General features: G+C 46.8%; 1 protein-coding gene across 5 annotated transcripts in view; it reads right to left on the bottom strand.

Moving 5' to 3' along the window:
* The window catches only part of LOC109907787 (bromodomain adjacent to zinc finger domain protein 2A-like), a 38,123-nt gene that overhangs the window by 2,361 nt on the left and 22,153 nt on the right, over positions 1–13,609 (bottom strand). For 3 of the 5 annotated variants that reach the window (XM_020505997.2, XM_020505996.2, XM_020505995.2), the window contains exons 11-28: positions 13,370–13,431; positions 13,202–13,267; positions 12,459–13,109; positions 11,591–11,805; positions 11,314–11,388; positions 11,013–11,181; positions 10,864–10,926; positions 10,591–10,735; positions 9,886–10,487; positions 9,539–9,767; positions 9,074–9,229; positions 8,648–8,808; positions 8,160–8,225; positions 7,397–7,680; positions 7,037–7,172; positions 5,186–5,332; positions 286–557; positions 5–148 (exon numbers count right to left, since the gene is read on the bottom strand). In XM_020505997.2, the coding sequence (XP_020361586.2) occupies positions 5–148; positions 286–557; positions 5,186–5,332; positions 7,037–7,172; positions 7,397–7,680; positions 8,160–8,225; positions 8,648–8,808; positions 9,074–9,229; positions 9,539–9,767; positions 9,886–10,487; positions 10,591–10,735; positions 10,864–10,926; positions 11,013–11,181; positions 11,314–11,388; positions 11,591–11,805; positions 12,459–13,109; positions 13,202–13,267; positions 13,370–13,431 (3,643 nt within the window). The remainder of the gene's footprint in view (positions 1–4; positions 149–285; positions 558–5,185; positions 5,333–7,036; positions 7,173–7,396; positions 7,681–8,159; positions 8,226–8,647; positions 8,809–9,073; positions 9,230–9,538; positions 9,768–9,885; positions 10,488–10,590; positions 10,736–10,863; positions 10,927–11,012; positions 11,182–11,313; positions 11,389–11,590; positions 11,806–12,458; positions 13,110–13,201; positions 13,268–13,369; positions 13,432–13,609) is intronic. The other 2 variants (XM_031793966.1, XM_020505998.2) reach the window with 2 other exon arrangements.

Below are 13,609 nucleotides of genomic sequence, written 5' to 3' on the forward strand. Positions count from 1 at the left end.
GTACCCTCCCTGTAGCAGCCTCTCCCTCATGGTGAGGAAGTCCATGGGGTTCTTGATGATGCGTCGGTAGCCAGGCACCATGCGGGGGTTGACTGGCTCCAGGAAGGGCCAGGCGTCAGCGTGAGACTCCATCTCCATAAGGATGATTCTACACACACACACACACATTAGAAGTGGTCCAACAGAAACCAGTGTAACAAGAAGTGATCCGAAGTCAGTAAATGGAAGCTCGTGGTCCATTAACGACTAACAGTGAGGAGATAACTGCTCTAAGTTCAGACTCACTCGCAGTAGGTGAGGTCAGGCTGGTTGCGGGTGGTCATGCGGCGGCGCTTGGCGGGCGAGAAGCCCGTCGTGCATCCCCCGTCTCCCGAGTAACGGGAGGAGGAGGCGGGGCCGCCGTCCTTATGTCGCATTGCCATGCCATCACCACCTCCACTACGTCTGCTGGGCACCGTCTCCTCGTCAGAACTGTCGTCTTCGTACCTCCTCTTCTTCACCCGGGTCCTCTGCTTGGAGGAGCGCTGGTTACTATGTGGTGACTCACCGTCATTCGCCTTACAAACAACAACAGGACACAGTGAGACAGAGAGTAAAAAAAAGGCCCTGGGGAAAGGTTAAGGAGGACTCAGTGCCACTTTATAGAGTAGCAGGTTTGGAAGGAGAGGAGGGTGTACGGTAGCCTGGGTGACGCGTGACTACACAGCGAGCTGTGGGTAGAGAGGCTGGTATTAGCATGACTAGGCCTAAAAAAAAAACTTTAAAAAACAACGCCTTGATAAACTTCAAAAGACCTTTATGAAAATGAGGTCCTCTGCAGTTAACGATCATCTCTCTACCCTTCCCACTGAACGAACAATGACCACACTTAAGTAAACACAATTACATTTAGCTTTAACCTTTATGATTCGACTCCCGACACAGTTAAGACGTTGAACTAAAATGCCTCTACCCCAATATATACACCATTACCTCTAATATGACCAGATTAACTGAAACATTTATTCTCACTCATCTCCTCTTATTTTTTTCTCCTTAAAAACAAAGCTATTTATATTACATATATCCAGTTGAAGTTGGAAGTTTACATACACCTTAACCAAATACATTTAAACTCAGTTTTTCCACAATTCCTGACATTTAATCCCATTTAATCCATTTTCCAAGCTGTTTAAAAGGCACAGTCAATTTAGTGTATGTAAACTTCTGACCCACTGGAATTGTGATACAGTGAATTATAAGTTAAATAATCTGTCTGCAAACAATTATTGGAAAAATGACTTATGTCATGCACAAAGTAGATGTCCTAAACGACTTGCCAAAACTATAGCTGGTTAACAAGACATTTGTGGAGTGGTTGAAAAACGAGTTTAATGACTCCAACCTAAGTGTATGTAAACTTCAAACTGTATAATTGGCTATATAGTTATGTTTATGATGTTTATGATACAGATCTACCAGGGCCAAGACATCTTGTGGCCTGCCACAGGGTATAACAATTGGACCTTTATTATTCCTATTCTATACCAATGACCTTGCTGCTGTGTCTATCGTACTTCCCATTCTCTTTGCTGATGATACCAATTTGATTTTATTACACAAGAATGTTGATTCACAAATTAATGAAGCCAACTCAGACATGGCCACATTTTCTGAATAGTTCCAGAAAAACAAATGATCTTTAAATGCTAAAAAACAAATACAACTTTATTGTATTCACTAGTAAGAATAAAAAATATTGTTTAAAAAAAAGAGCCAGAATCTCAATTGGTGGGAATGAAAAGGAACACGCTACATCCACTAGATTGCTCTGAGTTTTAATTGATTAAAAGTATTCCTGGAAAGATCATACTCAATTTGTCTGCAGCAAAGGGATGAAATCTGTTGATATGATCAGAAAGATGAATGGTTTGGTTCATCAGGCTTGCTTCCTAACTCTATAATATAGCTTAATTTACCCATATCTCATTTCCTGGCCAGTACATATGCCTCATACCTACACATAATTACTCATACAAAATACATTGCAAGACTAGACACCCCCCCTCTAATTACCTGGCTCCATCTATACCTTTGTTTAAGAAACTCAAAATCTTGTCTATTTACGACAATGTACGCCAGTTATGCACCTCCCAGAAAGTTCACCTAACTCTTCAATGGATTCTTCCTGGTTAATACTGATAATACATCTATACAATTATCTTCACATAACATCATACCTCAATAACGTCAAGCGAAGACTGGGGGTCAGCCTGATGAACCAAACTACTCAGTCATCTCCTCCATATAGCCTAACTCTCTCACACTCACATGCACACACATTTAAACAAAACAAATATATATATTTTTGGGTGATTACTGATCAATTAATTTATACTTAGGTTTTGTTATCGGTTTTAATTTGTGTACTTATGTATTGAATATAGTTTTTTGTGGTGTGGTTTTCCAATAAGCCCTTGGACTTCCAACCACACTTGCATGTTGTTTTTTAAATTATTATTTTGTCTGTATTGTTGTCTATCACTTGTTTTCTTTGGTGCAAATAAATACAACTAAATACAACTAAAACTATGCGATTCCAGTCTACTTTAAAAAGGTAAAAACAGGTGTTAGCCATGTGCTTTTACTACATGAGCTAAAATGATTACATTCTATTTTTTTGCCGATATGGGAGTGAATGCATTCAAGCAGCATATCAAAATGGTATACTGTTGTAGGTTACAATATTGTAGGGTAGCCAAGGCATCATTTTTTATTATAAATCAGATTATTTCACATGGACCTCTTATGTGGGAAGCTAAAAAGCTAGTGTCATGAAGTTGGCCTGGGGTTAGGTTTATCACAGTCATAAATACCTCTTCCCCCCTTTTTCCTCTCTACCCTACTGATGTGAAATTTGAAAACCCCTTGGTTAACATAGAGATTCTGTGAGCATCAGAAGGTGGGGGGAAATTAACTATATTCTGGTAATCTGACCAATTGAACATATGCGGTGGTACTTAATGAATATGATATGTCAGTTTGGTTGTCATCTGGGACATTCTCATCAATGATAGGATGACAAACTCTACAGTGGAAAGTCTGCACATTGTAGTTATCGGAGTCACATGGAATTGTTGTTAAATTTAAATGTTTGAATATAAAATTATTGGTGAAGAGATGAAATGTAATTTTAGCTTCCAAGAGATTTGGGATTTCATAAAGTTAGGGCTCTGCTCAATCAGTGGCCCGCCCCTGTGAAGAGACATGGGTTATAAAACTTTTCAAACACACCCTTCTCGCTCCACTATATTAAGGCCTTGACGAAAATCTAACCTCCTGTTCCAAGTACGTGAGGTCTGCAGCCTCTGTGTTAAAAGGACTAACATGTCAACTACAGAACTAAGCCAACCTCAGCGTGAACTTTGAACTCTTATTCACTACAGAGCCGTTGAGTTAGCAACAGCAGCTGCAAACGTGGTCTAGGAAAGAACAGAGAGTATCACATCTACCACACAACAACGTTACTACAACATATCCAATTGACCGCCAGAGACATTCTTCAAAGGATAAAGGACTCGGTTTGGCAACACAGCCTTCCATCTACCACCAACCTACCGAAGCGCAGCTCAGAGTAAATAGTTATTGCATTTTCCTTTTTCAAATGGGCGGTAATTTAGAATGCATAAGATACTGTATTTACGACAGCACAGCTTCTCCCTTTGTCCCTCAGTCTTCTCGCTCTTTCACTCAAACCCAGACCCTTTTCTTTTGTGTAACCAGCTGTCATATCCGTTCTGCCCGCTAGGGACGTTTTCCTTTCTGACGTAATTTGTAATCAAGGTATGATTCATTCTTTGAATATCTAATTTTGTGTGATTAGTTAGGTATTTAGTAAATAAATAATTAAACCCAATTTTGTATTGCTGATTCAACTTGTTAGCCAGGGTTCGATAACCAAGAATGTATAACTTTCAGATGAGACTGAATTAAGGTGACGATTGCGATTGATGTAAAATATTACTAGGTCTTTCAGAGTTTATTCGGAAGATAACAGCTCTATAAATATTATTTCTTGGTGCACCGACTCTCTAGTTAATTACATTTACATGATTAGTTCAATCAGGTAATATTAATTACGGAGAAAGGATTTTATAGAATAGCATGTCATATCACTTAATCCGGCATAGCCAAAGACACATTATTGGTGCTCCCGTACGAGGAATCTAAAATAGAAGGACGCTTTCATTTCGATTCTGCCTGCATAAAATTGAAAAGCAGATCACATAATATACCAAGTTTATTATACACATTATGGTGAGACAAGCATTATTGGGTGTGTGTGCTGAGGATTCCCCGCCGTTTTGTTCTCTGACGTAGTCAGTGGGTCACGTAAGCAAATACATTTCTGTATGAGGGCTGATGAAGCTAATTATAGAAATCTGAGAAATAGAGCGTTTGGCCAAACAAAGGGCTATTTCTGCCTCCTGCATTTCAGACGCGGGTAGGCTCGGTCATTATTCATTTCTCGAGCGAGGACAAAGAGCCAGCCGATTGAAATTCAGGAGAAATAAGCTTGACCAGTGATATATTTTTCGCGAGTAGACCACGGTGCATTCAGTTGTAGGCCGCGTGTTCTGGTTAAAACAAGAATTTACAACTTTCAGATGAGACTGAATTAAGATTACAATTAATATTGACTGCTACTGATGTAAAATATTACTAGGTCTTTAAGAGTTTATTTGGAAGATAACAGCTCTATAAATATTATTTCGTGGTGCCCCGCCTCTCTAGTTAATTACATTTAGATGATTAGCTCAATCCGGTAATATTAATTACGGAGAAAGGATTTTATAGAATAGCATGTCATATCACTTAATCCGGCATAGCCAAAGACACGACACTAGCTAGCTTGTTGTTTTAGCCAGCTAGCTAGCTAGCTAGCAAGCTAGCAAGCTAGCAAGGGAAGACAAGAAAATCACTGCTATCGCCCGTCTGAATGTTGCTATTTGGGAGTCTAGGAACGCAAGGATCGGCAAAGTATCATGCTACCAAAAGGTACACATTGATCCCCCCCAAAAAATCAGACTCTGGGAAACGCACGCCCTTTAAATGACTGAGTAAGCTGTGGATCGACCTTTAGGGGAACAATGACCACTGCTGTAATCCATAAGGCTAGCCGAGCAGAAACCCAGTCAGTCCTCACCTTGGAGAAACAGGTGGGGCAGAACCAGTCCCCCTCTGGCACCTGGGTGACCTTTGGCCTCAGGCAGTACATGTGGCAGCCGCGGTCACAGCAGTCACACAGCAGCAGGTACTCATCATTATCCCCCTTCCTGCACACTTGACACGTCTACAACAGACACACAGGTAGAGTCTTGAAGACAAAATTTCTGTTGCTGTCTTTGAGACTGTGATAATATACTGCATGTGTTTACTGGAAGCTGCTTTGAATGTTTAATTTTTAAAAACATTTTATTTCACCTTTATTTAGCCAGGTAGGCAAGTTGAGAACAAGTTCAAATTTACAACTGCGACATGGCCAAGACTAAAGCAAAGCAGTTCGACACATACAACAACACACACATGGAATAAACAAAACATACAGTCAATAATACAGTTGAAGAAAATCTATATACAGAATGAGGTAAAAAAAAGGGGAGGTAAGGCAATAAATAGGCCATGGAGGCAAAGAAATTACAATATACCAATTACACACTAGAGTGATTGATGTGCAGAAGATGAATGTGCAAGTAGAGATACAGGGGTGCAAAGGAGCAAGATAAAATAAATAAATACAGTATGGGGATGAGGTAGTTGGATGGGCTATTTACAGATGGGCTATGTACAGGTGCAGTGATCTGTGAGCTGCTCAGACAGCTGGCGCTTAAAGATAGTGAGGGAGGTAAGAGTCTCCAGCTTCAGTGATTTTTGCAATTCATTCCAGTCATTGGCAACAGAGAACTGGAAGGAAAGGGAGCCAAAGTAGGAATTGGCTTTGGGGGTGACCAGTGATATATACCTGCTGGAGCACGTGCTACGGGTGGGTGCTGCTATGGTGACCAGTGAGCTGAGTTAAGGTGGGGCCTTACCTATCAGAGAATTGAAGATGACCTGAAGCCAGTGGGTTTGGCGACGAGTATGAAGCGAGGGCCAGCCAACAAGAGCGTACAGGTCACAGTGGTGGGTAGTATATGGGGATTTGGTGACAAAACGGATGGCACTGTGATAGACTGCATCCAATTTGTTGAGGGCTATTTTGTAAATGACATCGCCGAAGTCGAGGATCGGTAGGATGGTCAGTTTTCTGAGGGTATGTTTGGCAGCATGAGTGAAGGATGCTTTGTTGCGAAATAGGAAGCCAATTCTAGATTTAATTTTGGATTGGAGATGCTTAATGTGAGTCTGGAAGGAGAGTTTATAGTCTAACCAGACACCTAGGTATTAGTAGTTGTCCAAATATTCTAAGTCAGAACCGTCCAGAGTAGTGATGCTGGGTGGGCGGGCAGGTGTGGGCAGCGATCGGTTGAAGAGCATGCATTCAGTTTTACTTGAATTTAAGAGCAGTTGGAGGCCACGGAAGGAGAATTGTATGGCATTGAAGTTCGTCTGGAGGTTAGTTAAACAGTGTCCAAAGGGCCAGAAGTATACAGAATGGTGTCATCAGCGTAGAGGTGGATCAGAGAATCACCAGCAGCAAGAGCGACATCATTGATGTATACAGAGAAGAGAGTCGGCCCGAGAATTGAACCCTGTGGCACCCCCATAGACTGCCAGAGGTCCGGACAACAGGCCCTCCGATTTGACACACTGAACTGTGTCAGAGAAGTATTTGGTGAACCAGGCGAGGCAGTCATTTGAGAAACCAAGGCTGTTTAGTCTGTCGATGAGAATGTGGTGATTGACAGAGTCGAAAGCCTTGGATCAAAGTGTCTGCTATCTCTACTAATGTTCTATACTACTAATTTCGCCAACATCCATCCTCCTCCCTCCCTTTATAACAATGCCTTCTATTCTCAGTGTAGATATTGAATATTGCTAGTGGATTTGTCCTCACCACTTTGACCACGGATCTTTCCCAGGCGATGGCCTTCTCCAGCTGCAGCAGACACAGACACAGCTGGGGGGCGCTCCGACAACGATCCAGGGCCTGACGCCATGTCCGCAACCTGGAGGTTATCTCACTCTCCAGGCTGGGGGGGGGGGGGGGGGGGGGGGGGGGGGGGGGGAGAGAGAGGGGGAAGGAAGAGATTACAGAAACAGTTAAGAGCTTAAGTGAGAAAAAAGCTTAAATCACTCAAGTGTTTTAAGCAAATTGACCAAATGCTACACAAATCCAATCCCTCCTACTACGATTAAATCACGCTCCCATCCACTCCATCCTTTCCCACCTCTAACCCCCTAGCCTTCCTCTCACCTCATGACGTCCATCTGGCCCATCTGGCTCTCCTCGGGGGTGAGCGGGGCGAGACGCACCACCTCAGCCAGGTTCCAGAGGGGCTCCTTCAGGTAGCGCCGGTCGATGTTCCTCTCCAGGTTGGCCAGGCGCAGCACTGCCAGGTCCAGCGGGTGACTGGCCACGCGGGGCAGGTCCGACCACTCCTTCTTGGTCCGCACGATCCAGTCGTCCCGGGGGTCCGTGTCATGCTCATAGTACCGCAGGTCGTCACGTGTGGAGTCTGCCTCTGGGACCGTGTAGGGCTGAGGGGAGGGGAGGAGAGAGAATGACAGAAAAGAGAATATTATAGTTCTCGACAACCAAAAAGCAGTTAGCAAAAGGACTTTGAAGCTAGAGAAAGACTCAAAAAGGGTTGTGAGGAAAGGTAAGCGACATCAAGTGAAGACATCAAACAATACATTTGTATAACGACGTTTACTAATTAACAACATAGCAGCAGGCCCCTAAAAAAGGACAGAGGCAGGGTGAATAGAAGGAGCAGAGAGACAAACAGCTCGTATTTCTAACAGTAAGGAGCAGGGGTGTTAAAGTGAGAATTCTACACATTCTGATATTTGGGACAACTCCATGTCATTTTAAGAGGTGTAGGAAAAGAGGAATTGTAACAGATATAATTAAAGGAAAATAAAGGAAAGGGGGAAACATGAAGACGTGTGAACGAGTGTAGATCTTAAAACAGGGTGATGACGAGTGAACATTAGATCTGAAACCTGGTTTGTACCTGGAATCCTGCGCCTGGCGTTTCCGTGCTATTGTCAGTGTCACTCCTTCCATTCTGGGGAGCCATCTTGAAATATAAGTCATGGACATGTGATGTGATGAGTGTGACCTCTTTTTGCATGACACTACGACATGGGGGGGGGGACACACAGTCACTCTGTACAAACTGCAGCAGCACAGGCCAAATACTCCACCCTCTGGACATTCAGTGCAACCGCAGCCATAGTAAAACTGACAAAACGATTAAGCTCTAGCATATCTAACAACCACCCACACAGCCCTGGGTGCATCTCCACAGTCTAAAGTGTCTTCCTCGCCTTTGTCCGCCCAGATCTGAAAACGCTGTAAACGTGGGGGGTGACTTATTTGGGAATCTCCTCTCCCCCAATTCAACTTCCAGGTCCAGGTGTAGGGAAAGGCATTGAACCAAACACAGGAATCCACTTTAGACTACTGCAACACAGCCCCACTGTCCCCCTGGCGCCTCACCTTGAGGTGCAGGTCAGCGGCGATGACCCTCCGCTCCAGGTCCTCCACCCAGCGGAGGGCGCTGACGTCTGTCTCCAGGGCCCGCTCCTGGACCTGCCACGGCTGCTGCAGAGCCTCCAGCAGGGCCTCGCCGACCTCCACCTTCACCTGGAATATAGTGTCTGGTGAAAGGACAGGGTGGAGAAGAGGGGAAGAGGCAAGGGGATAGAGAGGGAGAGAAGGAGAGATGGTCAAGAGAGAAAGGGAACGGAAAGACGTGTCGTCATCCAGTTTCCATTCATTACAAAACCATCCTTATTTAAACCAAGTCCCATTGATGTCAAATGCAGCTTCAATATAAAACACAAGCAATCCGAAACACGGTACACCTTTTATTATCACATCTTCCCCTATAGCTGACTGAGTGACCAGTGTTCATTGCCTCACCGTTGATGGGTCGTGTGCAGACCTCAGCCAGGTACTCCATGTGTTTGGCCAGGTGTTTGTGGAGCACCTTCTCCCGTATGCCTCGCGGGTGCAGGGCCTGCAGGGTAGCCGTCAGCTCCTCAGGCTCCTTGATCCACCACCAGCCACGCACCATCGCTAAGGCAACAGCAGCAGCACACACATTAGAAACCCGCATCGCCGCCTAGCATATCAACGTTAGCTAACCATGTTAGTCATATCGGCTAACCACACCACAAACATGTCAACCACTACTGATCTGGTTGAACATGCTAGTATTATCGGCTAACCATGCATTTATCATGGAAGCCAAATCAACAGCTCAAATTGCAGCATGTTTACATTGCTGACAAGTCTCATCAGAAACCGCTGTGAGGAAATTTGATACACGTAACCACAGTGGTATTGGAATGGGCTTGAACTGAATGGATTGAATTGAAGGCTTACATGCTGGAATGGGCTTGACCACGAGCTGAGTGAAGTACTGCTGCTCTATCTCCTGGAAGAGCGTGGAAGGAGGGCGGCCACGACGCTTAGCTGCAGCCCCTCTAGCCCCAACCCTACGGGCGGGACTGCTGCCCCTGCTGCCCCTCCGCCGCCTGCGCCCCGGTTTGGCTGGGGTGGGGGTCTGGGTAGGGGCCACATGGGGTGGGGAGTCCGAGGGGGCTGGGACAGACTGGAGAGGGAAAGGGAGAAAGAGTACTTGTTTAATAAGAGATCATATGAAAATGCATGTAGTGTTCTCTCCCATGAGGGTCCTGGAGAGTGTGCAGGGGACTGAGGTTGGGACTCACCTGCAGCAGTGGAGCGGCGAGGGCGGGCAGGGTGCTGGGGGTCAGAGGGAGGCGTTTGGGGGGTGTGCTGGGGGGGGTCTGGGGTTCTGTCAGAGAGGTTTTGTCACACGGCTGTTTGGGCAGCAAGTTGAACCACTGCCCCTGTTTCTCCGCCATCTCCTTCACACTGTCCTCTGGTTGGCTGCCTGTTGCTGGCTCCGTCCCGTTAGTTATGGCGCCCTGCAAGTGGCTGAGCCAGTTGTGGAAGGCGGACTGCGTGAGGTCTTGTGAGCCGTTGGTGGTGGCCTCTGGGGCAACGCTTGGCCCAGTCTCCTCCCCGCCGGACTTGCTGCTACGGCGACGGCGGCGACACTTGGCAGTGCGGAGGTGTAGCTCCACCTCTGGTTTGATCTTGCGGGGGCGACCACGGGCCCTGGGGCTGCTCATGAGAGAGGCGGTGCCAGGGAGGGGGTCCTCCTCAGGGGGGAAGGAAGTCTGAGACTTGGGAGGGAGAAGGGATGGGAGGGGGGCAGGAGGGGTTGTAGGAGTGAGCGTCTCCTCCACTTTAGGTTCCCTCTTCAGAAGAGTGATAGGCACCTCCTTCACCAGGATATCCTCTGACACTACCAGACAGAGAAGAGATATGTTTAGAGTCAATAAAAAAAATGCTAAAGATCTTTTTTTGTTGGCTAGCAGAGGGATGAGGGCAGGTTCTCTGTGACTCACCTAGGATCTCCTCAGGCCCCTCCACCAGCACCCCTCCCAGGTGGGGCAGGACCCAGTATCTCCGGCGGAACCGGTCCTGGCCCAGAGAGACCGCACGCAGGGAGTGGGACGACTGGAGCAGCTTCTTACGGAAAAACACCTGCCGCTGTGGAGGAGAGGAAATATTTTGCAAATATAAAAAACAACCCAGACATGCGCACACAATGTAGTTAGAATAGACACGACATAAAAAAACGAATGCGGAGGATGAACTGCAGAGTATATTAGCCTTACCTTCGTTAGCTTATCGATCTGCCTCTCCAACTCTGGAACGCTGTCATTGGTGGGGCTGTCAGTCTGTGGAAAGGGCATTTGGTGAGTACAATATATAGTACATCCTCACCACCACATTGAATATGACACACACACGCGCGCGTACGTACGTCACCGAGTTTGGGCTCCTCCTTGGGTGTGCGGCGGCCCCTCTGCATGGAGCTGCTCCCTTGTAGAATGAGGTTCTCCTCCTCTGCCACCCTGGCACTGCACCTCCTCTCCTCGAGACACAGCTCCTCCTCAGAGCGCCCTGTACGCCGTGCTAGAGCTGCCTTCAGTCTGGGGGGAGCACATGCACGTCAGATCACACACATCAGATATCTAAACACACACAACATCAGTGGTATCACACACTCTCCTTCCACCAACTAAGACAAACGCTAAATTAAAAGGAGCCGTGACTGGCCTTACTTGCGCAATTTCCCCTCGATGATCCACTTGTTCTTCCTGTAAGTAGCCATGTTTTCCAGTGTGTTGTCAATCTCACTGCAATGCAAAAACATTCAAACAGGCATCACTTAAATGTGGGAAATTCTTTCCAGAAGGGGTTTCTTTTGACACATTTCCATTGTGGAAGATGTCTGCATCACACTTAGGATACTTCATTAAACAAATATCAGCAGTAATAGTAGCGAGGGCGTGAAGGTTGATAGGTAGCTCCTTAGTTTATCTGTATTGTCACCCTGACCTAATGACGATGTTGCTACCGTTGAGGACCTCCACCAGGAAGCCCAGGATGGCAGCCTTTGTGTCGGGGCCGAGGGCATGGAAGGTCTTGGTCCGCAGCACATTGCACACCTCCATGTCAAAGCCGTGGGACTCCAGGAAGATTCGCAGGCCCTCAGACACTGTGCTGCGAGTCAGCTCCAGATCCACAAGCTTCTCCCCTAGGATCTTCACTGACTGGAGGGAGAAGGGAACTGGTTAATCTGTTGAACTAGGGTTTAACATGCAACTACATTTTTAAAATGGTAAACTATTGCTAACAGTGAAATGTCAACATGAAGACAGAACTTATTCTTCTTCTCTTTTTTTTTGTAATTTTACCCCATTTTCTCCCCAATTTCGTGGTATCCAATTGTTGTAGTAGCTACTATCTTGTGTCATCGCTACAACTCGGGTACGGGCTCGGGAGAGACGAAGGTTGAAAGTCATGCGTCCTCCGATACACAACCAAGCCGCACTGCTTCTTAACACAGCGCGCATCCAACCCGGAAGCCAGCCGCACCAATGTGTCGGAGGAAACACCGTGCACCTGGCAACCTTGGTTAGCGCGCACTGCGCCCAGCCCACCCCAGGAGTCACTGGTGCACGATGAGACAAGGATATCCCTACCGGCCAAACCCTCCCTAACCCGGACGACGCTAGGACAATTGTGCGTCGCCCCACGGACCTCCCGGTCACGTCCAGTTACAAGTCTCTGGTGGCACAGCTGGCGCTGCAGTGCAGGGCCCTTAACCACTGCGCCCCCCGGGAGGCCCAGAACTTTAAATAAAGAAAATAAAAACAGGAACCCCCATCAGCAAAACTAGCTCCATAGAGTCCACAACACACACCTGGTAGTATGGTGGCAGGCCTGGGTCGTGTAGTGCAGCCTCCACCAGCTTGATGAGCAGATCCTGAACCTCGCCTTGGCTGTCTCCCAGGCCCAGGAGGCTCTCCTGCAGTATGCTGAGGCTAGGCACGTCCATGGGGATGTGGAGGCCCAGCACCTTGCCATAGCTGTGTAGGAACTCCACCACAGTCAGGCAGTGGGAGAAGGCCACGCCAGAGAGAACCACGCCAGGGATCCGAGACAGCTCCGGAAGGGGCTGGTGGTCTGTGAGACACATGTCCTCAGTGGGCTTCTTCAGCTGCTCCAAGATCATCTGCTGTCTCTTCCTCTCCTCCAGCCGTCTCTGGGATTGGGCTCTCCTTTCCACCTGCTTCTTAGCTGCCAGGGCCGCCTGGGCTGCAGCCTCCGCCTCTGCCTGGGCCTTAGCCAGGGCCTTGGCCTTACTCCTGGCCCCCAACACTCTCTTCCCCTGGGCTACCCTCTCCTGGTCCGTCTCCACGACCGGTAAAGGCACCTCAGCTTTCTTCTTCCTAGGGCCACGCTTTTTGGGCTCTGGGGTGGGCGGTTGTGGGGGGGCAGGCTGTGGGGGCTCTTGGTCGGCTGATTCAGCCTTCACCTCCTCCTGGTCCTTGGTCTCCTTGGCTTTGTCAAGCTGAGCACAGGAAACACAGAAGGCGAGGGATTTATTAGATAAAGAGGGAGACCGATTTGTGTTTTGGTCTTAAAAAGAAAGTAAATCCTTACCTTCGCTTGCTTTTTCTCCTGTCGGATCTTCTTGTTCTTGTTATTCTCCTTTCTTTTCATCCTTGCCTAGAGGAGAGTAACCATTTTACTTAGTGTGTTGGAAGCAACCTGGAAACACCACAAATATGCAATTTTAGTCTTCAGATTTTGATACTTGGTATAGCATACCTTTCTCTTCATTTTCTTCTTGATTTTGACAAGTTTCTCCTTGTCCTCCTCAGTCAGAGCTTCTAAAAATAGAGATCCGACAGCTACATTCAAGACGTCAAAACCACAACCTAATACAAGCTTTTTGATGCAGACATATTCTACAATATTACGTTTCTGATCCCATCTTGCCATTGAATCAGTCTGTATAGTGGCCTACATTCCAACCAGTGAACAGGGTCATTTCACCAGGCTATGTCC

Source organism: Oncorhynchus kisutch, linkage group LG17 (genome assembly GCF_002021735.2).
Source record: "Oncorhynchus kisutch isolate 150728-3 linkage group LG17, Okis_V2, whole genome shotgun sequence".
In the NCBI taxonomy this organism is placed as follows: domain Eukaryota; kingdom Metazoa; phylum Chordata; class Actinopteri; order Salmoniformes; family Salmonidae; genus Oncorhynchus; species Oncorhynchus kisutch.